At 51.1% G+C, this 25,057-nt stretch overlaps 1 protein-coding gene and 3 long non-coding RNA genes across 6 annotated transcripts in view; 2 read left to right on the forward strand and 2 right to left on the reverse strand.

Annotated features, from left to right (window-relative positions):
* The first annotated feature begins 1,155 nt into the window (after positions 1–1,155).
* Positions 1,156–23,172, forward strand: SLC12A9 (solute carrier family 12 member 9). 3 transcript variants are annotated; one of them, XM_079951810.1, is made up of 14 exons: positions 1,156–1,284; positions 4,459–4,716; positions 4,825–4,959; positions 6,612–6,743; positions 7,425–7,715; positions 8,703–8,810; positions 9,383–9,494; positions 10,573–10,730; positions 10,972–11,054; positions 12,514–12,638; positions 13,613–13,805; positions 17,129–17,303; positions 18,233–18,379; positions 20,413–23,172. In XM_079951810.1, the coding sequence occupies exons 2-14, from the start codon at positions 4,491–4,493 to the stop codon at positions 21,327–21,329; spliced, it is 2,802 nt and encodes a 933-aa protein (XP_079807936.1). In that variant the 5' UTR covers positions 1,156–1,284; positions 4,459–4,490; the 3' UTR covers positions 21,330–23,172. The 3 variants fall into 3 exon arrangements, with proteins under 3 accessions (XP_079807936.1, XP_079807935.1, XP_079807934.1); XM_079951809.1 differs by lacking the exon at positions 1,156–1,284 and adding an exon at positions 2,387–2,444; XM_079951808.1 differs by lacking the exon at positions 1,156–1,284 and adding an exon at positions 2,523–2,586.
* On the reverse strand, positions 3,582–4,908 carry LOC307202368. The gene is made up of 2 exons (XR_013832856.1): positions 4,803–4,908; positions 3,582–4,036 (listed from the first exon to the last, which is right to left on the reverse strand). It is a non-coding gene; the product is annotated as an uncharacterized lncRNA (long non-coding RNA).
* Positions 12,738–13,426, forward strand: LOC307202365. Its single transcript, XR_013832853.1, has 3 exons — positions 12,738–12,973; positions 13,258–13,316; positions 13,351–13,426. It is a non-coding gene; the product is annotated as an uncharacterized lncRNA (long non-coding RNA).
* The window catches only part of LOC307202381, a 50,645-nt gene continuing 45,368 nt past the window's right edge, over positions 19,781–25,057 (reverse strand). The window contains exon 2 of the long non-coding RNA XR_013832870.1: positions 19,781–19,951. This is a non-coding gene — a long non-coding RNA (uncharacterized lncRNA). The remainder of the gene's footprint in view (positions 19,952–25,057) is intronic.

Here is a 25,057-nt window from a genome sequence, read left to right on the forward strand (position 1 = left end):
CCCCCGCGGATCCCGGGATCCTTTCCCCTTAGCCGGCTTGACCTCGCCTTTGCTCCCCCTGGTTGGGCTTTTGGTGACGATTGATTACCGCCCGCAAAGAGGAAGCAGGGAGAGAAAGAAGGATCCCTGGGCTAAGGTTGCCCAGTGGCGCCCGATCCCCACTATCTCCCCTCTCACCTTTGCAGGAGAACCAAGTGTCCCTGAGCATGGTCGCCAAACTGTTACCGGAAAAATCCGAGGGCTCCCTTGGACAAAACAAAGACACCAACCAGGATAACTTGGAGCAAAACAGCAGCCTGTAGGCTTGGCCTTTATTGAACTGTTGCAACAGGGTATTCCCCTCACGTGCAGGAGAGAGGAAAGACCCAGAAGAATAGTGTGCAAGGTCTTATAAAAACTTTTGAAATTCCCCTCCTCTAGGTCTAGCCCACCCCCAGAAACATCATGCATACATTACAGAAAGGAGGGGTTGAGGGAGGCATACATTACAGAAAGGAGGGGCTGAGGGAGGAGTTGGTGGTAACTTGAGTGTCTTGTCACCTGGCTGGTTCCTCCTTTCCCCCCTCCCCACAGTTTCCTGCCCCCTGAGGGAAGATCTGATCATTGTCCTTTGTTTCAGTCCATGTTGAATCCACTCCCATATGCAAGTTCTTTGTGATCTTGATTGTCTTCTGTCTGGGATCATCAGGGTTGGTATGGGCAGGGCTCCTGTGTATGTGCTGAGACAGTGAAGGGATTATGGCTGACCAGGACTAAGTCACCCTCCTTTGTTAGTTCTTGTCATATGGAGTAAAAATAAAATGAAACAGTGCAAATCCGATGTATGATTGATTTTCTATTTTTCTATGAATTTATAACAGAAATGTGGCGTGTGTGTGTGTGTGTGTGAAGTTTATACAAACAGAATGATTGGGGTGGGGGGGTTCCTGCAACATGCATTTGCCTGTTTGGGTTATAATGGGCAAAACTTAACAAAAACACTCTTAAAAGAAATCTCTGTTGCCAGAGGCTCAGGCCCAGGGTGACAAATGTTAGGAAGAAGGCGAACACGCAAACACACGCCCTGGGTAGGCAGGCAGAGAACCAGCCCCAGGGCCGGCTTTTTCCAGCCACGCAACCCGCCCGTCCCCACCCAACCCCCAAAACACGTGTCTGCCCTTGCAAGAAATCCGGTTGCTGTGCATAAACAGGGCAGCCCAGGAAGGCAAGCCCTTTCCTTTGTCCGGGGGAGGCAAGAGGCGCGGCGCTCCTCGGCCTCCCGTGTACACGCGTAACGTGAGAACGGTGGGTGGCGCGGATCCGGGTTAGTGGGTCGACGCGTGTCAAGCCTGTCCGGCCTTTTTCTTTTTCTTTTTTTTGGGGGGGGGGGTTGCAGCTGTTTCCGCCTTCCTCCTCCTCCTCCTCATTTTCCTCGAGGCTCCTCCCGGGCAGGATCTGAGCTCACGGCGGCGGCGGCGGATGCAATCGCATCCCGGGAGGAGGAGGAGGAGGAGGAAGCCGGGCCGGGCCGGTCACATGAAGAGCCCGTGACCCGCCCGGCGCTGGAGCCGGTCCGGCCGAAGATCCATGTCGCCTCCCGGGGCTGCTGCCAGGTCGGTGCGCGGTGGGGGGGGGGCAGGACGCCTGGGTCCCTCCGGGGTGGGGGGTGGGGTGTTGCAAGGAAGCGGGGGCCCCACCCACCCCCCGGGGGATGGAGCCAGGACGCCTGGGTTCTTCGGGAGAGAGGGGGCGGGGAGGAGAAAGGCTGGGAGGGAGAGCTGAGGCTGGCTCGGACTCCTGGGTCCCTGCGAGGATCGGGTCCCCGGCTCAGCATCACCCTGGAGCTGATAAGGGGCCCCGCTGCGCCCCTTGGCTTGATGGGAAAATCTCTGCTCTCAGGATGCCCTTCCCAAATCTTTCTCTCCCCCCCCCCAAGCTTGGTCAGCCAGATTCCCGGGGGGGGGGGGAGAGTTTAGGAAGGGATCACTCCTGATCTAGAATCAGGGGTGCTTTTTACCACATCTCTCTTTTGGGGGGGGTTTACAAATTATAACCTGGTTTTCCTGTCCTCCCTCGTATAATTTTTTTAACGGGAGTTGGTTGAACGCCCCTCTGCCCACCCTCCATAAAAAAAATTTAACCCACTGTTATTGCGATTATTTTATTATTATGCCCTGTGTTATGCTATTCAGTGTTATGCTGCATGAACTACGCTCTTAATATTGGGATCTTTGGATAAAGGGCTGTGTATGATCAGTTGCAACCTAGCAGTTTGAAAGCACACCAGTGCAAGTAGATAAATAGGCACTGCTCCAGCGGGAAGGTGAACGGCGTTTCCGTGCGCTGCTCTGGTTTGCCAGAAGCGGCTTAGTCCTGCTGGCCACATGACCTGTACGCCAGCTCCCTCGGCCAGGAAAGCGAGATGAGCGCCGCAACCCCAGAGTCGGCCACGACTGGATCTAATGGTTAGGGGTCAATTTATTTCAATTGAATAAATAAGAATAATAACTTGTTTTTGTCCTGGTTGTGCAACAATAGACACATGGGCTCCTCTGAGCATGCACCAATTTCCTTATTCAGAAGGTGGTGGACTCCCCTTCCTCGGAGGTCGGACGGCCGCCTGTCAAGGGTTCTTCAACTGCGATTCCTATATTGTGGGGGGTTGGGCTGGATGACCTTTGGGGACGCCTCAACAACAAAGCTATGATTCTGTGCTCACCGCTGAATGGTCCCAAAGAGGATCCACGAATGAGCTTGCTTCCATGCCCGTGGGTCGTGGGGCCCAGCAGTCTCCCCCAAGCCCCCCCAAGGACCCTCCCTGTTCCAGCACCTACCCCCCCCCAACACACCTTTCCTTGAGGAACGGGCCTGTGTAGTTCAGGGGCAGAGCTCCTGCTTGGCATGCAGAGTTAACCTATGGAACTCACTCCCACATGACAGAAGCAGGGGTAGCCACTGACCTGCATGGCTTTAAAATGGGGTTTGGCAAATTCGCAGAGGAGTAGAGGTCTCTTGGCCTCGGATCCATAGAATCTTAGGATTGTTGAGTTAGGGTCACCTAGTCCAACCCCCCTGCAATGCAGCAAACTTTTGCCCAACCCGGAACTCGAACCCATGTCCCTGAGAGTAAGAGTCTCATGCTGTACCGATTAATCCCTTCCAGACTTTTGAAAACAGCAGTGCAACATGAATTTTACTCTCTAACGAGACCATTGATCCATAAAATGAAAGAAATAATCAGTGTACTGCACTATAAAATAAACAAGGCAGTATTGTAGATGATAGAAATTAAAGTTATTATTTTTTTCCTTACCTGCGCGGAAGATAGTCATTGTTGGGGGGGGGGCTTTTATCCATTTCCGCAGTCACACACAATCAATCAATCAATCAATCAATCAATAGCTGAACTGGGTTCCACACAGTCGTAAAAAACAAATTAACCGGAAAAGCCTCAAAAAACAAAAATGCAAAATAAATAGCAAAAGCGCCAAACTTAATCCGTCCCGGGAGTCCGCTTGACTTCTGAAACCAAGGCACAGCTTCTGATGGGTGCAGACGCCCCGGAAACTATAGCCGACAGCCACATCGGACGTTCGGCTTCCGAAAAACGGAACTTCTGGGTTTTCGGCTTTAGGGAACCAAGGTACCACTGTAATGCACATTTGGTTGGCTAATGTGATAACAAGATGCTGGACTAAGATGGGCCATTGGCAAGAAATTTCTTGCATATGTGGTGGACATGTTCCAAGATTAAAGCCTTTTGGGATACCATATATAATGAATTGAAAAAGATTTTTAAGTGTAATTTCAGCAAAGAAACAGAGGCTTTCCTGTAGGGGTTAATTGAGGAAATCGAAATGAAAGATGTAAATCTGTTCATGTGTGCAACAACGGCCGCAAGAATACTTCTGGCCCAGAAATGGAAGCAACAAGAACTCCCCACATTGGAAGATTGGCAAGTAAAGATGGTCGAATACGTGGAGCTGGCGAAGCTGACGGAGAAGATTCGGAATGGCTGTGATGATTTGTTCCAAAAGGACCGAGGCAAATTTATACTCTGTATGAAAGAAAATTGCAAACGGTTGAATACGTTTGTAGGTTTAAGTTGAAATGTTTGGTAATGGGAAATGAAGGAGCTGGTTTACTTAGAAGTAGGCGATTGTTAAAAGATTGATTTAAGGTAAAAAAGTGGATTTAGGAATGTGGAGAAATTGGTAATGAGATATGGAAGTCGGCTAGAGGGAAGGAAGGAGGCCGATGCTTTATTTAAGCAATGTCTTAAGTCGTGAACTATTATTTTTTGATATGGAAATGTAATAAAATATGGAAAACTTAATAAAAATTATATTAAAAAATCATAATAAGATGGGCCTTTGGCCTGATCCAGCGATTGGAGCTGATGGTTACAACTGCTGCAGCTAATATCTCTCTCTCTCTCTCTCTCTTTCTCCCCACCCTTCCTGTTTTCTGCCCCCCTAGATAAACCGGGGAGCTTGCTGCCCCCCCAGGCCATGTCTACAGAGAGCTCCCCTCTGCTCAGCTACCGTCTCTTCCGGGTCTCTAGCGAGGGCGACATGCCAGGGGGCGGCCAGGAAGAGGCCCCCCTGGTGGTGGGGGTGGCGGGGTCGGCCACGGGGAGCTCCCACCACGACCCGGCCCGGCAGCTGTCGACGTTCTTCGGGGTCATCGTCCCCACGGTCCTCTCCATGTTCAGCATCGTGGTCTTCATGCGTGTGGGTGAGTCGGGCTCTGGGTTCGAGAGGCACCAAGGCGGCTGTCCTTCTCTGCACCCCCCCCCTTTTATAAAGAAAACAAAACCTGACCTTGATCTGTGTCTCCACGCAGGGTTTGTCATCGGCCACGCAGGCTTCCTGCAGTCTCTCCTTATGTTGTTGGTGGCCTATGTCATCATTTCCTTGACCGTACTGTCCGTCTGTGCCATCTCCACCAATGGAGCGGTCCAGGCAGGCGGGGCTTACTGTATCCTTTTGGGGGGGGGGCAATTTGACGCACTTCGGTTGATCTTGGGTGGAGCAAGGGGGGAGAGTGGGCGGGTGGGAGAAAGCAAAAAATAATAATATTTTTTAAAAAATAATAATATTTTTTAAAAAATAATAATATTTTTTAAAAAATAATATATTTATTTATTTTAACAAGCACCAAAACACAAGCAGTGAAACCCCCCAGGCATCTGATACATTAGGTATAAATATTCAATAATATACATATTCAATAATATCATATTCAAATCAACCTTATGTACACTTCTATATACCTTAACGGGACGCGGGTGGCGCTGTGGGTTAAACCACAGAGCCTAGGACTTGCCGATCAGAAGGTTGGCGGTTTGAATCCCCCGTTGCTCGGTCCCTGCTCCTGCCAACCTAGTAGTGCAAAAGCACGTCAAAGTGCAAGTAGATAAATAGGTACCAGTCCGGCGGGAAGGTAAACGGCGTTTCCGTGCGCTGCTCTGGTTCGCCAGAAGCGGCTTAGTCCTGCTGGCCACATGACCCGGAAACTGGACACCGGCTCCCTTGGCCAATAAAGCGAGACGAGCGCCGCAACCCCAGAGTCGGTCACGACTGGTCCTAATGGTCAGGGGTCCCTTTACCTTTATATATCTTAACACTCCTCTCTCCACAAAGTTTACTTAAATTTTAACATTTTAATTGCCCCAAATTGTTCAAACCTACTCAAATAATTCAATATCTTCTCAAACCAATCCTCCTCTTTCTCAATGCCCTTAAGCCCTTTCATTCTATGTATCTTCACAGTCAGGTATTCTAAAACATTATTCAGTTTTTTCCTCCATTGGTTCACCCCTAGCTCTTCTGCATTTTCCCAGTTACTCACTATAACCTGCCTGGCTGCAATTACCATCAGTTTTACCCATTTACATTCCTCTTTTGTTTTTTTATCTATTCATGCGGCACACAGTTAAACTATGGAACTCCCTGCCACAGGAGGTGCAGCAATGGCCGCCAACCTGGATGGCTTCAGGATTGGGCGAATTCATGGAGGAGGAGGAGAGAGGCTGTCGGTGGCTAGTGGCCAGGATTTCTCTATGCCAGGCATAGGCAAACCCGGCCCTCCAGATTGTTTTGAGACTACAATTCCCATCATCCCTGACCACTGCTCCTGTTAGCTAGGGATGATGGGAGTTGTAGTCCCAAAACATCTGGAGGGCCGAGGTTGAGGAAGCCTGGTCTACGCTCTGCCTCCACTTATCTGTGAGAACAGGTTGCTGGAGTAGATGGGCCTGATCCCGCAAGCATTTAAAGAACTGGCAAGCTTTTTCCAAATTCCCAAAGGCGGTGCATGCCGCTCTGAAACTCTTGGAACTACGATAAAGGTCTTGTTCTTTCTGCCCCCCCATCCCACCCGAAATTGCTCCAACTCTGACCATCCCAGAAAGAGGCCCTTGAATTGTGGTCCGAATGGGGTCGGCCCTCGCTAGTTCCTGCTCCATGCCGCCTGGTAATTGGAGGTAGACTTCGCTTGTACATGGAGGCTCCACAGCTACGCTCATCCTCTGTGAGTTTGGGAGGGTGGCGGTTTCTCAACTTCTCCTCTTTCGAAACTTTGCCTTAACTGACAACCCTCCTCTCCCTCCCCAACCCGGCCGCTTTCAGTCATGATCAGTCGGACCCTGGGCCCCGAATTTGGCGGCAGCATTGGGCTCATGTTCTACCTGGCTAATGTCTGCGCTTGCGGCGTCTATGTCCTTGGGCTGGTGGAAGCCATTCTGGACGACTTCGGAGCAGGTGGGTGTCAAGACGAGCGAGGGGTGTTTACCGTATTTTTCGCTCCATAAGACGCACCTGACCATAAGATGTGTGTAGTTTTTAGAGGGGGAATGCAAGGGGAAAAAATTATTTAAAGGAAGCGCTGAGCAGAGCCTGTATGCATCCCGGGCTCAGCTCAGGGCTCCCTTTCACGAGCTGTGAGAAGCAAGGAGGGATAAGCCCCCAAGAGCCGCACACGCGCTCCGTGCAGCTCTTTGAAGGGAGCGCGGCTATCCCAGGCTTTTGCCCGTAGGCTCCCCGTGCCCTGAAGAGGCGTCGCACGGCGAAGCTAGAACAACAAGAGGGAGCGCTGCACAGCGTTCGCTCTCACTGTTCTGGCTTCTGGGATAGCCGCGCAGCCGGCATTCACTCCATAAGACGCACACACATTCCCCCTTACTTTTTAGGAGGGAAAAAGTGCGTCTTATAGAGCGGAAAATACAGTGTTTATGTCGTGCAATTTATATTCTGCTTGATTGGCGGGGGAAAGAAACAACCTCAAAGCCGTTTACGAAAGAACAAAACAACGAGATTATCAGCTGAAATTCCTGCATGGCAGTGGGTTGGGCTGGATAACCTTTGGGGATCCCCCTTATGAATCCACAGTTCTGTGTTTCTGTGATTCCTAACCTCCCTGCCTCCCTTCCCCAATGCCTGAAGACGGATCCGACCCTCCCGGGGCAAAGGCTCTCCCCCAGGGCTACCTCTACAGCTTCCTCTACGGCTCGGTCGTCCTCCTGGTCTGCCTCCTGGTCTGTCTGGTGGGGTCCCACATCTACTCCCGGGCGGCCTTCTTCATCTTCCTGGTGGTCAACGCTGTCCTCATCTCCATCTTCGCCAGCTTCTTCGCCGTGTCGCCCCGGGAGATCGCGGTCTCCCGGGACGGGAACCACAGCTTCAACGCCTCCTTCACCGGGTTCAATGTCTCCACGCTCAGGGATAACATGTATGGTAAGGCTACGGCGTGTGCAGAACGACCGAGGGAGGAGGCCCAGAGCAGAACTTCGCCAAGCAGGCAAATGTACAGAGAGCTAAAAGCAAAAAGGAAACAAATAGAAACTCCTGCAAACTTTCTGAGCAACCGGGCAGGCGGAATGCCTTCCACAGATGCCAAAAGAATAATAATAATAATAATAATAATAATAATAATAATAATTTATTATTTATACCCCTTCCATCTGGCTGGGCCACTCTGGGCGGCTTCCAACAAGAGATTAAAAATACATTAAAACATCAGTCATTAAAAGCTTCCCTAAGCAAGGCTGTCTTCTAAAAGTCGGATAGTTGTTTATTTCCTTGGCATCTGATGGGAGGGTGTTCCACAGGGAGGGCGCCACCACCAAGAAGGCCCTCTGTAACCTCACATCTTGCAGTGAGGGAACCACCAGAAGGCCCTCGGAGCTGGACCTCAGTGTCCGGGCTGAACGATGGGGGTGGAGACGCTCCTTCAGGTATACTGGGCCAAGGCCGTTTAGGGCTTTCAAGGTCAGCACCAACACTTTGAATTGTGCTCGGAAACGTACTGGGAGCCAATGTAGGTCTTTCAGGACCGGTGTTATGTGGTCTCGGCGGCTGCTCTAAGTCCCCAGTCTAGCTGCCGCATTCTAGATTAATTGCAGTTTCCGGGTCACCTTCAAAGGTAGCTCCACGTAGAGCACATGGCAGTAGTCCAAGCGGGAGATAAACAGAGCATGCGCCACTCTGGCCAGACAGTCTGTGGACAGGTAGAAAAGTAATGCAGCGAAGGCGCCTGCCAAATATCAATGGGCAGGGGGTTCCAGAGTGTTGGTGCCGCCACACTAAACGCCCTGGTTCTTGCAGATGCGGTGAGGGCATTGTGTGGCACAATGTGAAAGTGCCAGTCTCGCTGATCGAAGCAGTTGTGCGAGCGCATACATTGTGTGTGTCTTCTACGAACACGGTTCTCTCCCTCCGCAGCCATGTACTCTCGCGATTACACCACCAACAACATCATGTCCTTCGCCACCGTCTTCGCCGTCATGTTCAACGGCTGCACAGGCATCATGGCCGGGTCCAACATGTCAGGTGAGGTTTTTGGAGGGTTGGGTCGGGGCAAGGGGGGCGGCAGGAGGTGGGTTTTGGGGGCGCATGCCCTCCTTTCTCGTGCCCGGGCACTTGGGATCCTTCGCCCATTTTGCAAGGAGAGCCTTTTTTAAAAACGTAGTTTTGTTAATTTCCAGTACAGTGGTGCCCCGCAAGACGAATGCCTCGCAAGACGGAAAACTCGCTAGACGAAAGAGTTTTCTGTGTTGGAGGTGCTTCGCAAAACGAATTTCCTATGGGCTTGCTTCACAAGACGAAAATGTCTTGCGAGTTCCTGCGGGTCTTTTTCCTTTCCCCCCCTTTTTCTAAGCCGCTTATCCGCTAAGCCGCTAAAAGCCGCTAATCCGCTAATAGCGCTAATCCGCTAAGCCGTCAATGGGCTTGCTTCGCAAAGCGAAAAAACCGCTAGACGAAGAGACTCGCGGAATGGATTCTTTTCGTCTTGCGAGGCACCACTGTATATGACAAAAACGAGAGGGGTGGGGAATGCAAAACCAAAATCCCAACTTGCCTCAAAGCAGCAGCTGTTCCCACCTCTCTTTTTTAAAAAATAGGGGAACTCAAAAACGCCAGCAGCTCCATCCCGAAAGGGACCATCATTGCCGTGGTCTACACTTTTGTCATCTATTTCCTCCTCTTCTTCATGACCAGCTTCACCTGTGAGAGGTGGGTGGTAGTTTATTTGCAAATCGGCTTCGGTGGCTTCAACTATTGAGCGGCGTATGGACTTTATGAAGTAAAATAAAGCAAATAAATATTTTGCTAGGGGCAGGTCCCACTAATACCCCTTTACCCTTCCCCAACAAATGACAAATCCCCCCCTCCCTTTACACCTCACTGACCCCCTCTCCTATCTCCCACACAGCTCACTCCAAGCCCCTCCCTTCCTTCCCCAAGCCCCACCCCTTTCCAGGAGTGGGAAGCGTCACAGAGCCTCCCTCCCTCCCCATTAAACAGCTCGCTTGGGCCTGCCTGAGGTTCGTCGCGCTGCAGTTAGCATGGCCTCATGCCAACTGCAGAGCGTGACGACACCCTTGCATTTCTATATATATAGGAAGAAATTTGTGCCCCGACTGCACTGCCGGCCAATTAGGTTTCAAAGTGCTGGTTTTGACCTATAAAGCCTTAAATGGCTCAGGGCCGCAATACCTCAAGGACCGCCTCTCCCGATATGAACTGACCCGACCCTGAGATCATCTTCTGAGGACATCCTTCGTGTGCCTCCCCCATGAGAGGTCCGGGGGTTGGCAACAAAATAAGGGGCCTTTTCTGTGGTGTCTCCCCGTTTGTGGAATGCTCTCCCTGGGGAGGTTTGGCTTCATTATATATCTTTAGGCGCCCTTCAACCATGACTTTTTAAGTGTGTTTGTGGGAGGGCGGGATATCGTTTTGTTTGTCTTTTATTGTGAATTTTGCATCCTCATTTTGTATTTTTATGTTGTGAGCTGCACTGTAATCTTCAGATGAAGGGTGCTATACAAATTTAATATTTAATAATTATTAATAAATAATCCGTTTAAAACATTTTTAAAAATTAAATCAGCGATAAGCTGGACACCAGATTGAAACTTCTAGGTTGGCTTCCCTGAAGCGAAATGTTTTCAGCAGGCGCCGGAAATAGAATTCAGTGTCAATTGGCGGGGAGTTCCAAAGTCTAGGTGAAAGTTTGATTTCTTACAAAGGCGGAATGGGCATTGTGTGGCACTTGCAACTTGTGTTCTTACGTATTGGGACTACCCCGCAGGGCTCTGCTGAAGGGGGACTACGGCTTCTTCCGGGCTATCAATGTATGGCCCCCCTTCGTGTTGATCGGCATCTACTCTGCGTCGCTCTCGGCATCGATGAGCAACCTCATCGGTGCCTCGCGGATCCTCCACGCCCTGGCAAAGGACGACCTGTTTGGTGAGTCCTTCCCCTCCAGAAAAATCCCTTTACATGAGTGCAGGGGGAACCCATAGCTCTCCGGGTGCCGCTGCGCTACAACTCCCACCGGGCGCTACAACTCCCACCGTCGTCCCTGCCTGGTGGCTGAGGGGAGTTGGAAGTCCAGAAACATATGGAGAGGATCCACAGGTGTTCCCCTCTCGTCTCCCCAAGCCCGCCTTCCCTCGCCGAAGTTCCCATTGTTGCCTTTTCACGGCAGGAATCGTCCTGGCTCCGGCAAAGATTGTTTCCAAAGGGGGCAACCCGTGGGTGGCCGTCCTCTACACCTGGGCGCTTGTGCAGGTACGTTCTCCTCTTTTCCTCCTTCCCCTTCAACCCTGTGCCGCTCAGGGGAACCCCAGAGCTGCTCTGTCCCGGCCAACATTGGAAAATGAGAAAACAGGAAGGGCATAGATCATGGGTAGGCAAACTAAGGCCTGGGGGACCGGATATGGCCCAATCGCCTTCTAAATCCGCCCTGCAGACAGTCTGAGAATCAGTGTGTTTTTACATGAGTAGAATGTGTGCTTTTATTTAAAATGCATCTCTGGGTAATTTGTGAAGCCTGCCTGGTGTTTTTGCATGAGTAGAATGAGTCCTTTTATTTAAAATGCATCTCTGGGTTATTTGTGGGGCATAGGAATTCGTTCATTTTTATTTATTTTTTCCAACATATAGTCCGGCCATCCACAAGGTCTGAGGGACAGTGGACCAGCCCCCTGCTGAAAAAGTTTGCTGACCCCTGGCATAGACACTGAAGGGCAAGACAGGGGAGCAGCGGTCCTAGCTGCAGTTTCATAGATTCATAGAATCTATCTAGGAGGGGCTCGGGGGGTCATTGAGTCCAGCCCACTTGCAATGCAGGAATCTGCAGCTATTCAGTTATAGAGTGAGGTGGCCTTTGAGCAAGGGATTTTAAAAATATATAAACTAGCCTAGAGCCTTCCAGGTGCTGTGGACCATCAGCTGCTGTTCGGGAGGTGTAGTCCAAAGCAACTGGATATCAATAATAATATAATAATAATTGATTATTTATACCTTGCCCATCTGGCTGGGTTTCCCCAGCCGCTCTGGGCGGCTCCCAGCAGAATACAGTGGTACCTTGGGTTACATACGCTTCAGGTTACATACACTTCAGGTTACAGACTCCGCTAACCCAGAAATAGTGCTTCAGGTTAAGAACTTTGCTTCAGGATGAGAACAGAAATTGTGCTCCGGAGGTGCAGCAGCAGCGGGAGGCCCCATTAGCTAAAGTGGTGCTTCAGGTTAAGAACAGTTTCAGGTTAAGAATGGACCTCCAGAACGAATTAAGTACTTAACCCGAGGTACCGCTGTATTATAAAAAAAATGATAAAACATCAAACGTTAAAAACTTTCCTAAACATGGGGTGGCTCCAGAGAAAGACTGGTATAATAGAATCATTTTTATCCTGCCTTTTGGCGGCTCGCAGTTGTAAGAGTGTAAGAGACCTGCGGGTACTGAGCGGTATACAAAATTAATAAATAATAATAATAATAATAGCATTCTGGATCAGGCCAGTGGCCCACCTACACCAGAATCCTTTCCGGTGGGAAAGCTGTGAGCGGGTCTCCCATCAAACGATAAAAGAATAAATTGGTCCCGACGACCCAGTGAACCCCAATGCCAGGAAGGGGGCTCGGGCAGCGCCAGAGCCAGGACAGGGTTTTCTTGCCCCATAGCTGGAGCCCCCTCGGTTCCTCTGCTGCCCTGACTCTTTTTTCCGCTCGGTGTCTCTCCCAGCTGGTCCTCTTCGTCGGGAAGCTGAACACCATCGCCAGCATCGTCACCGTCTTCTACCTCGTGGCCTATGCCGCCGTGGACCTGGCCTGCTTGGCGCTGGAGTGGGCCTCTGCGCCCAATTTCCGGTGGGTGTGGTGTCCCGGGAGGGGGTGGAGCCAGGCTGCTTTGGGGAGAGGGGAGGTCCTGTTTCTGCCGAGGGACGCACTGCCTTTTTTTTGGGGGGGGGGAGGGATATTCCGGTGGTGGGAGGGGCCAGAGGGCAGGGCAATGGGTGTGGATTTTAACCTTTATAACAAACACACTTGCGCACTCTTCCCTGTTCAGGCAAGCAAGGGGCATTATTGCTGTTCACGGCCAAGTGTGCAAAGTAGGAGCAGAGGGGTGTGTGGCCTGGATGTTGAGGGTGTGGCTGAGAAAGGGGTGTGGTCTTGTCTGAAAGGGGTGTGGTTGAGGGAGGGGTGTGGCCAGAGCAGAGAGGGGTGTGGCCTAGATGTTGAGAGTGTGGCTGAGGAAGAGGCATGGCCTAGGTGGAGAAGGTGTGGCTCAGAAAGGGGTGTGGTCTGTGCTGGAAGGGGTGTGGTCAAGGGAGGGGAGTGGCCAATGTGGAGAGGGGTGTGGCCTGGGTGTTGTGGGTGTGGCTGGGGGAGGGGTGTGGCCTAGGTGGAGATGGGTGTAACCTAGGTGGAGAAGATGTGGCTGAGAAAGGGGTGTGGCTGAGAAAGGGGTGTGGTTGAGGGAGAGGAGTGGCCTCGGTAGAGAGGGGTGTGGCCAGAGCAGAGAGGGGTGTGGCCTGGGCGTTGAGGGTGTGCCGTGGAAGGGGCGTGGCCTAGGGAGAAGATGTGGCTGAGAAAGGGGTGTGGCCTTGTCTGAAAGGAGTGTGGTTGAGGGAGAGGAGTGGCCTATGCGGAGAGGGTGTGGCCAGGGCAGAGAGGGCGTGGCCAAGGAAGGGGCGTGGCTAGGGTAAAGAGGATATATCACTGAGGGCCAGATGGGGAGATGTGGGGGGCCACATTTGAGGGTCCCCATCCTCGGTGCCAGACTCTGTACTGAGCACACCCCCTGTCTGCCTCCCCGCTGTTTTTCTTTCCCCCTCCCCCAGCCCCACCTTCCAGGTCTTTTCGTGGCACACCTGCCTCCTGGGCATCGTCTCCTGCCTGGTGATGATGTTCCTCATCAGTGCGGCCGGCGCCTCTGGCAGCCTGGGCCTCATGCTGTTGCTTCTGGGCTTCATCCACCTGCGCTCCGCCGCTTCCTCCTGGGGCTACATCAGCCAGGCCCTCATCTTCCACCAGGTACCCTCCTTACACCTGCGTGTCTCCCTGCAGGGGAGCCCTGGGCCTTCTCAGACATCGTCCAGGGACAGTCTAAACTCCCAGCACACCTTGCTGCCTCTAGCCCATAATTGTTGCTCTGTCACCTGTTACCTGGCTCAAGTTTACAGTGGTGCCTCGCAAGACGAAATTAATTCGTTCCGCGAGTTGTTTCGTCTTGCGATTTTTCTCGTCTTGCGAAGCACGGATCCTGTGCTGAATTTCTTCCTCAGTCGCTCAGGCTCCCCCCTCGCTTTCAACCGGCCACCATGACCGTCAAGTTGCGCTCGGGCTTCTACGTGGGCAAAAAGTCCGCCGTGCTGCTGGCGCTGCTCTTGGCCGCGCTACTCATGGCGCTGCTGGTGCTGGCTATCCTGTACGGGCGCTGCGCGCAGGATTTGGAAGGGAGAGGCGACGAGGCGGCAGGGGCAGCGGCGCCCACAAACGAGGCTCCCGCCAGCGCCAACCCATCCGCGCGGCCGCGCGCCGCCTGGGACGTAAGAAAAAGGAAACAAACATGCAAGACCTTTTCGTCTTGCGAAGCAAGCCCATAGGGAAAATCGTCTTGCGAAGCAACTCAGAAATCGAAAAACCCTTTCGTCTTGCGCGTTTTTCGTCTTACGAGGCATTCGTCTTGCGAGATACCCCTGTACAGCGGTGCCCCGCAAGACGAATGCCTCGCAAGACGAAAAACCCGCTAGACGAAAGGGTTTTCTGTTTTTCAAGGCGCTTCGCAAGACGAATTTCCCTATGGGCTTGCTTCGCAAGACGAAAACGTCTTGCGAGTCTTTCGATTTTTTTCGCTCCCCCCCTTTTTCTAAGCCGCTAATAGCGCTAATCCGCTAAGCCGCTAATAGGGTTCCTTCGAAAGACGAAAAAACCGCAAGACGAAGAGACTCGCGGAACGGATTCTTTTCGTCTTGCGAGACACCACTGTACTTGTTTTTAAGACTTGAGATGCCATCATGGGCCTTCTGTATGCGGAGCAACTGCTCTGCCCAATAGCCGGTGGTGGTGTTGCATAGTGGTTAGAGCTTCAGACTAGGATCTGGGAGAGACGAGGGTTCAAATTCCCCCCCTAAAAATTCAGCTAATAAATAAATTCGGGGGCAGAGGGAGCTGCCTTGCACTGAGTCAGAACATAGGCCCACCTCCTTCAGTGCTGTCTGCACAGACTGGCAGCAGCAGCTCTGTGGGTCTCGGACACTGGCCCTTCCTGATCCTCACTTGGCGATGCTGAGGGTTGAACCTGAGACCTTCTGGAGGGAGCAGTGGCAAGTGGCCACATTTGCCCGGTGCACTTAAAGCACTAAGGCACCGATTTAAACTGTCATGGCTTCCCCCAAAGGATTCTGGGAGCTGTGGCTTGTTCAGGGTGCTGAGATTTCTGAGGAGAGACCCCTATTCCCCTCACAGAGAGGACTATGATGCTCCTTTGAACAGTCATGGCTTCTCCTGAAGGAAGAGACCCCTAGTCCCATCACAGAGCTCGCTATGATACCACTTTCGATGGTCATGGCGTCCCACAAAGTATTCTGGGTGCTGTACTTTGTTAAAGATGCTGAACGTTGTGAGGAGACCCGCTATTCCCCTCACAAAAGCGTACTACAGCATACCACTTTAAACAGTCATGGCTTCCCCCAAAGGATTCTGGGAGCTGAAGTTTGTGAAGGGAGCCGAGAGTCGTGAGGAGACCCCCTTATTCCCCTCACAGAGCACACTATCAGACATGGCTTCCCCCAAAGGATTCTGGGAGCTGTGGCTTGTTACGGGTACTGAGATTTCTGAGGAGACCCTTTTATTCCCCTCACACAAAGCACTATATAGTGCTGTTTTTCTAGTAAAAAAGAGATGCTGGAACTCGCCAAGAACACCTCCCTTGTTCTCTCAAGGATGGCAATGGCGCCTACATGAGAGGTGCCAGAACTGATTTCCGGCAAGTTCCGTGTGAAAAAGAAGCCCTGGATATATCTATGCAGTCATGGCTTCCCTCAAAGGATTCTGGGAGCTGGGGCTTGTTCAGAGTGCTGAGATTCCTGAGAAGAGACCCCTTTATTCCCCTCACAGAGAGCACTATGGTGCCCCTTTGAACAACCATGGCTTCCCCCAAAGGATTCTGGGAGCTGGTTTGTGAAGGGAGCTGAGAGTTGTGAGGAGACCCCCTTCTTCCCCTCACAGAGCACACTATAATACTAGTTTGAACAATCATGGCTTCCCCCAAAGGATTCTGGGAGCTGGGGCTTGTTCAGAGTGCTGAGATTCCTGAGAAGAGACCCCTTTATTCCCCTCACAGAGAGCACTATGGTGCCCCTTTGAACAACCATGGCTTCCCCCAAAGGATTCTGGGAGCTGAAGTTTGTGAAGGGAGCTGAGAGTCGTGATGAGACCCCCTTCTTCCCCTCACAGAGCACACTATAATACTAATTTGAACAGTCATGGCTTCCCCCAAAGGATTCTGGGAGCTGGGGCTTGTTCAGAGTGCTGAGATTTCTGAGGAGAGACCTCCTTATTCCCCTCACAGAGAGCATTCTGTTTTTGTTTTTTTTAATAATCTTTATTAAAGTTTTGAAAGTTACAGAAAAAAAAGAAAAAGAATTAAACATAACAAAACCATACAATACAATACAAAGACAAAAATACTACATATACATAACAAAAATAAAACAAAAACAATTTAAAAAACCCCACATCCAATACTTTCAATGTTATTAACTTTCTTTTGCTTGTTTCAGCGACCTCCTCACACCTCCCTTTTTTTGTATTCCACTTCAATTAATTGTTTCAGCAAATCCTTTCCATCTTCCTCAATTTTCTGTCCTATCATTTAACTTGACAAATTCTAACATTATTATTTCCTTTAATCCATTTACAATCTATTGTACTTAATTCTTTATAACATTTCTGCTAAAGCCATGTAACTTCATTCCAACATCTTTCTAACATTCCTTAATTTTACAATATTTCTGTAGATAATCTTTAAATTTCTTCCAATCTTCTTCCACCATCCACAGAGAGCATTCTGGTTCCCCTTTGAACAATCATGGCTTCCCCCAAAGGATTCTGGGAGCGCTGCTTCATTAAGGGTGCTGAGGGTTGAGACCCCCCATTATTCCCCTCGCAGAACTACAATTCCCTGGGGGAATTAAACTGCTCTGTTGGGAGCTTCAGCTGGGGAGGGCGGGATATAAGTAAATTATTATTATTATTATTATTATTATTATTATTATTATTATCAGGGAGCTGTCCTCCACAACTTGACAGCTACCCCTCCACCTTCTCACTTTTCCCCTTTTCCACCGAAACAGGTCCGGAAGTATCTGCTCCTCCTGGACATACGGAAGGACCACGTCAAATTCTGGCGGCCCCAGATCCTCCTGATGGTGGCCAACCCCCGGGGCAGCTCCCAGCTCATGAAGTTCATCAACCACCTGAAGAAAGGGGGTCTCTTTGTCCTGGGGCACGTGGAGATCGGGGACCTGGGTAAGAGGGACACCCGGGGCGGAAGCGGAGGGCAAGGGGCAGACGTCCAGACCGCTTCTCAAACCAACGTCAAGGAAAAGATGGTCCTACGCTCGCTCAGCGCTGCGGGTCTGTGAATCCAGCCCCCGAAGGACCTGTGGCATGCTAGGCATTGTAGAATTATAATAATAATAATATTAAAAAACACAATGAAACATCAGACATTAAAAAATTCCCTAAACGGGGCTGCCTTCAGATGTCTTCTAAAAGTCAAATAGCTGTTTATTTCCTTGACATCTGATGAGAAGGCGGGTGCCACCACCGAGAAGGCCCTCCGCCTGGTTCCCTGCAACCTCACTTCTCGCAGGGAGGGAACCGCCAGAAGGCCCTCGGAGCTGGACCTCAGTGTCCGGGCTGAACGATGGGGGTGGAGACGCTCCTTCAGGGATACAGGACTGAGGCTATTTAGGGCTTTAAAGGTCAGCGCCAACACTTTGAATTGTGCTTGGAGACGTAGTGGGAGCCAATGTAGGTCTTTCAAGACCGGTGTTATGTGGTCTTGGCGGCCGCTCCCAGTCCCCAGTCCAGCTGCCGCATTCTGGATTAGTTGTAATTTCTGGGTCACCTTCAAAGGTAGCCCCACGTAGAGCGCATGGCAGTAGTCCAAGTGGGAGATAACCAGAGCATGGACCACTCTGCTGAAGCAGTCCAAGGGCAGGGAAGGTCTCATCCTGTGTACCAGATGGAGCTGGCAGACAGCTGCCCTGGACATGGAACTGACCTGCGCCTCCATGGACAGCTGTGAGTCCAAAATGACTCCCCGGCTGCGCACCTGGTCCTTCAGAGGTCCTTCAGAGGCCTTGCTGCCTCTAACTGGCTCCATTCTCTTCTCTTCCGTCCCCCTCCTGTTGATAACTTCCTGCCTGCCTTTTGTGGTTTTCCCTCTGCAGACACAATGCCCTCCGACCCCATCCAAGCCCACTACAATTTCTGGCTGAGCCTGGTGGACAAGCTGAGCATCAAGGCATTTGTGGACCTCACCCTCTCGCCTTCGGTCCGCCAAGGAACGCAGCACCTCCTCCGGATCACCGGCTTGGGTGAGGAAGAGAGGGGCCAGAGAGAGAGAGAGAGAGAGAGAGAGAGAGAGAGAGAGAAAAGCCCCAGGATGACCTGGGTCTCTATTCCACTCACTTGCAAATAATAATAATAATAATAATAATAATAATAATAATAATAATATCCCGTCCATCTCTGGGCAGCTCCCAACAGAACACTAAAACCAGAATAAAACATCAAACATTAAAAACTTCCCTAAACAGGGCTGCCTTCAGATGTCCTCTAAAAGTCAGGTAGCTGTTTATTTCCTGGACATCTGATGAGAGGGCAGGTGCCACCACCGAGAAGGCCCTCTGCCTGATTCCCTGCAACCTCGCTTCTCGCAGGGAGGGAACCGCCAGAAGACCCTCGGAGCTGGACCTCTGGGCAGAGATGCTTATTTATTTATCTATCTATCTATCTATCTATCTATCTATCTATCTGATTTAGAGCATTTGTAGCTCTCACTTCAGCCAAAAAAGGCCTTCCAGAGCAGGCATAACAAGGCAGTCCTTGTCCTCATGGGCTTACAATCCCAAGAGCTATGGGTATTGTGTTGGCCTCACCCTGTCCCAGTCCAGCACTCTTAACAGCTGCATCCCACAGATCTCTGTTGTTGGGTATGGCAGATGGAGAGAGTAGCTGCTGCTGAGCTCAGCTCCTGCTTGCAGTCTCCCCAGAAGAGTCATCTGGTTGGACACCCTGAGAAGAGGAGGGTGGGCTGGATAGTACCCCTTTGAGCTGATCCAGCAGCCGCGCTCTTCTTAGCTTCTCATATAAGGCACCTAACCCCCTTCTACTTACTACAAACCAGCATTGTTATTGTTAATACTTTATTTATCACCAGCAAGTCCCAAGGCGGGTTACAACTATTTAAAATTCAGAATTAAAAATAGTTTAAAAAAAAAAACATTAAGCTGCATGAATCCTTTCAATCCCAGCTGGTTCAAATAGGAACTTCCAACTTCTCGGAGCTGGTGCCCACGCTTGCACTTTTCCTTCTCCCCCCGCATCCCTTTTTCCTTACGTGTTATGTCTTTTTAGGATGGGTTGACTACTGACCTATGTAAGTCACGGTGGCTGTGCTCCTCCACCTCCACAGTCAGAGGCAGCGATGGTTCTGAATACCAGCTGCTGGAAACTTCAGGAAGGGAGAAAGTACTCTCGTGCTTGTATCCAGCTTGCGGGTTTCCCATAATGCACAGCTGGCTGTCCACTCTGACAGCAGGAAGCTGGACCAGGTGGGCCATTGGCTTGACCCAACCGGCTCTCCTTATATTTTCATATTGGGGAATATTCCCAATGGCCCCAGAAAGAGAGGGAGAAGACTCCCTAGTCCCGTACAAGGAGCTGTGTACTTAGAGGCACCCCCAAAATATATCCTTCAATCTCTTATCTTTCGATACGACACGATAATCTTTATTGTCATTGTCCCATACAGAACAACGAAATTGAAAAAAATTACATCAGACATTCAAAAACCAACAAGCCTGCTATCCCAACCTGGTTAGCCCCCTAAAAACTCTGATACCCCATAATTAAATACAATATACTCCCATAGAGACTACCTTACACTGCGCTTAAAACCAAAATCGCCTTTGGGTAGAAACTGTTTCTCAGGCGGCTAGTCCTAGTCTTTATAACCCTGTACCTTCTTCCAGAAGGCAGAAGCTGAAAGAGATCATTTCCGGGGTGCGCACTATCCTGCGCTATCTCTGCAGCTTTCTTATGGCACCTGGAAGCATAGATTTGATCCAAGGTGGGAAGAGTGCACCCAGTTATTCTCTCCGCAGTTTTTACAACCCTGGACAGCATTGCTTTTTCCCTGACCGTGCAGCTCCCAAACCACACACACAGACCATAAGTTAACACACTCTCAACAGCACAGTGGTAAAATGCCATCAACAGGTCCTTTGAGAGATTGTTTTTCCGGAGGATTCTCAGAAAATATAACCTCTGCTCTGCTCTATCTTTGAACCTGGCGAGGTGTCTGTCTCCCAAGCCCACTTGCGTGTGTGTGCCTTTTCTTCCCCAGGGGGGATGAAACCCAACACCCTGGTCCTTGGCTTCTACGACGACTGCGTCCCGGAGGATTACTTCCTGCAAGACCCGGCCTTCAGCCAAGCGCGGGAGAACGACGAGTTCGGCGTGGACCTGCCGGCCCTCCAGGCCCACTTCCCGCCGGTAAGGGAGGCAGAGAGCCAGCGGGCTTTGAGACCCTCTGAGTACGTGGCCATCATCTCCGACGCGGTGAAGATGCACAAGAACGTCTGCCTGGCACGCTACTTCCACCTTCTGGAGAAGGACCTGCCGGCCTCGTCTTCGTCGACCTCTTCCAAGCGGCGCTTCGAGGGCCACTACATCGACGTGTGGCCCCTCAACCTCCTGCGCCCCAACTCGCCCACCTACGTGGACATCTGCAGCCTCTTCCTGCTGCAGATGGCCTGCATTCTTACCATGGTCAGCTCCTGGAAGGCCGCGAGGCTCCGCATCTTCCTCTGCGTGGAGTCGGGAGACGTGGGCTGGGTCAGCAAGGAGGAGAAGCTGAGGGAGCTCTTGACCAAGTTGAGGATCAAGGCCACCATCAAGATCGTCACGTGGGACCAGGTGGTGGCCCTCCACAACCACCCCCAGCATGCCGCGGGGCCCCGGGGGGACCCTGAGAGGCCGGACCCTCCCTCCGGGGCCGGAGGCTGCCCCGAGAAACAGGCGAGAGAGACCTACCTGAACGCCGCCACCTTCCAGGTGACCGACGAGTATTTGGCCTCCGTCAACGACCTGCTCTTGAAGCAAGGGGGCCAGACGGCCGTGCGCTTCCTCTACCTCCCGCGCCCCCCGGCCGACACCTCGCAGTACGAGCGCTACCTGGAGCAGCTGGCGATCCTGACCACAGACCTGGGGCCCACTCTGCTCATCCACGGCTTGACGCCCGTCACCTGTACGGAGCTCTGAGGAGGACCTGGGGTTTGGCGGGGGCAGAGGGGTGGAAATTCTAGGTGGTTTTCTGTTTCCGTTTCTGTTTTTTTTTGACAAAAGAAATAAGGTGCCTTGTCTCTCGAGTGAAGTGAGTGGTGAGAAAATTTGCCCTGGTGGTTTTGGAGAGGTGGCTTTGGAAAAGGGCAGAGAGAACCTTGCAAGTGCCGGATGGATTTTGGGAGTCTTGAGTGAAGGCCCAGGAAGCTTGAAGGGGGCAGAGAGAGAGGTTGGGCAGGGGCTGCTTCTTTTTATGTTTTTAAGGAGAGGGGCTCCCCTGCGCGCACACACATGGTTCGGGAATGCCTTCATAGCCGCAACATGTAGCAGAGGCCTTGGACCATCAGAATCTGGTAGACAGGGCAGTTCTTGCACGTATATATTTCCCTTGCCACCTGTCCTTTGCAAGCTGCTCCATCAGGATTCATATGAGACGCACAGACCGGTTTGCCAGGCACATTGATGCTCTTCTGCGTGCCATGGATTCTTCTCCCGCACAGACACCTCCTCAGGGAAAACGAAGGCAGTACCCCAACACTAGCAATAGGGTGGCCTTTTTGCTGCTCGGCTCTAAGATTTGCTCCTTCAGGCAACGCCTCTGCAGCCTTACTCCTGAAATTAGAAACGGTGGATTGGGCCCCAAGTCCACTTGTTCAGCACAGGCTACCTTGACTCTAGGGCCACATTCACACCATTTAAACCACGGTGATATCGCTTTAAACAGATATGGCTTCCCCGGAAGAATCCTGGGATTTGCGGATTGTTAAGGGGGCTTAGAGTTGTTAGGAAACCCCCTATTACACACACACGCACACACACACACACACACACAAGCTTCAGTTTTAACAATCAGCCCTCTTCCCAGGGAACTCTGGGAGTTGTAGCCCTGGGAGAGGAGGATCAACAACTCTCAGCACCCTTAAAAAAAACTACAGCTCCCAGAGTTCTTTGGGGGAACCCATGACTGTTTAGAGTGGGGTTTTTTTTAGCGCTTTTAGCTGCCCGGTGTGAATGTGGCCCGAGACCCGAACACAGAAGTTACTTGACACCTTTCCGACTTCCACAAGGCATCTTTTGAACGTGTGGGTATGTATGTGTGTTAACTGGTCTCTTTGGACACTGGGTCAACCCCGGGACCCAGACTACTGGCAGCGTGGTCCCCTGCCATTGTTTTAGAGGCCATGTCCCTTTCAGGACGAAGGTGAAACTTCTTCCTTACACATGAATCTAGACCCTGAGGACGCTTCCTTCATTCCACTCCCTTTGATAGCTGCCATATTACTTTGTTTGCCCTCCACCCCGTTTTAAAAGCAATTCCTCACCTTCCCCCAACCTGGTGCCCCTCCCCAATATTTTGGAGTATATCTCCAGCCAGGAGCTGTAATCCAAAATTTCCGGAGGATGCTGTAAGTTGGAAAAGGCTTTTGACTGTGTTGAGTGGAAGACGAGCTTTGTTCATTACATTCCCCAGTCAGGGGGGGTCCGTCTCCCCCATCCCTGCCATTAACCCAGCTAACCATAGAGAACAGGCTATTTTTAAAGCGAGTTGTTCCTAAATCAGGACTCCCCAAATATTTCCTAACACCCTCATTGCCCCAAAGGTGCTTCTACTAATTGTTTACTGGCCGACTTAAATGTTTTATTTTTTTTGTGCCTCTTTAGCTGGACAGCCACTGGGGTGGGGGTGTTTGTGGTCTCCCTTTTGGGGGCTAAATATGTGCTTTTGGGTACTAACACTAACAGGGCTTGAGGGGGGAGAGGAGAAGTGGGGTGATTTCTACTTTTTAGTGACCGCTGCAATAAAAGTGAAAGTGCAAGAACAGATGGCGTGTTGTTGTGTCTGGGTTTTTTTTTGGGGGGTAGGGTCTTTGGGAACGCCTCTCCTCCAAACTGGGTCTGAACTGGGGGTAATGGACCAGGAGCAAGTCTTTGGGGTCGCAACAGACGGTTTGATGATGTCGACCCAGAGAGTGGCAGCTGCGAAAAATGCAAATTCCATGCTAGGGGAGTGAAAACATATCCTCAAAAAGGATATTGTAGGGTGGGGAAAGTTCGGAAAAGGACCACCAGAATGGGCTGGACCAGCTCCCCTATGAAGAAAGATTGCAGTGTTTGGGCTTTTCGGTTTAGGGAAAAAGTGAGGCAGAGGTGGCATTATAGAAATTTATGAAATCATGCATGGCATGGTGTTGGGTTGAAATGAACGACAGACGAGTGGTGGGTGTCATATGGGAGGCATCTCTCGAGCATGTCTCGGGGAGTCTTTTATTGAATATTACAGCATTGCCACATACGTGCTTGTTGCTGATTGGTTAACGCAAGTACAAAGCAAAGGTTACATATAGACATTAATCATCAATAGATTAAAGGGTGGGAAAGGGAACACAGAATTGGACAGGCGTGAAAGCTTCCTTATTAAATTTGATACGGAAGGAAGGGGGGGGCACCTTTCCTCACCTCCTCCTCTTTGAAAGGGGGCCCGAGGCGATGACCTCGACGGCGCCCAGCTCCTGAAACCTCACACTGCTGCACAAGCACCACACTATACCCCTTAACTTTATAAAATTATATTCTTCCCTCCGGACTCCATGATGCTACCCTCAGCGCCATAATCCTCGAACCGACAGGTCACGTACCCAGGAAAACCTTAATCCTGTCAGATGGTCCAGTCAAGCCCTTCCTCCGGGCAATGCTAGGTGACGGGCGATGCATATCTGTGCCATTGTCTTGCCATCACCTGTACTCAGGAAACGTTTATGCATATCTCTACTCTATGCAACCCCTACCTTACTGAAGTGCTGATCTATGCAACCCCTACCTTACCTACCTTACTGAAGCGCTGATCTGAGCGACCCCTACCTTACTGAAGTAATGATCTGTGTAAACCCCCACCCACTTTCCTGAAGTGCTGATCTGTGTAATCCCACCTCTTGTGATGTATTCGTGACGTTTTCTGCACTGTATTCTGGGACATGGAGGGAGTTTCAAAAACTCATGTCACCCCTTTCTCACTGTTCAATCTCGCCTTGAACTTGTTGCGCAATAAACTTGGATCTTCTGCTGTTTGCTCCTGTCTCCGGCTGAGCTCATTTTCCTCCGCAGGGACCCACGGACTTAGTCCGATGAGCTGGGTGGCAGAGCAGCCTCGCACCCAGATTTTGCCGTAACAAATTATAACTAATGATTGATATAAAGGTAAAGGTAAAGGTACCCCTGCCCATACGGGCCAGTCTTGACAGACTCTGGGGTTGTGTGCCCATCTCACTTAAGAGGCCAGGGGCCAGCGCTGTCCGGAGACACCTCCGGGTCACGTGGCCAGCGTGACATCGCTGCTCTGGCGAGCCAGAGCCGCACACGGAAACGCCGTTTACCTTCCCGCTGGTAAGCGGTCCCTATTTATCTACTTGCACCCGGAGGTGCTTTCGAACTGCTAGGTTGGCAGGCGCTGGGACCGAGCAGCGGGAGCGCACCCCGCCGCAGGGATTCGAACCGCCGACCTTTCGATCGGCAAGTCCTAGGCGCTGAGGCTTTAACCCACAGCGCCACCTGCGTCCCTAAAATGATTGATATAGCAAGACTTAAACAATTACTCGGTGATTAATATACAGCATTCATCCATAAATGTGGTCAACCAAGCACTAAGAACAGGTCGGACTAAGAACAAGTCAGAATGCAATGTTTTCATGAACTCATGGTGAACTGAACAT

This window comes from Podarcis cretensis (assembly GCF_951804945.1).
Source record: "Podarcis cretensis genome assembly, chromosome: 13".
NCBI lineage: Eukaryota > Metazoa > Chordata > Lepidosauria > Squamata > Lacertidae > Podarcis > Podarcis cretensis.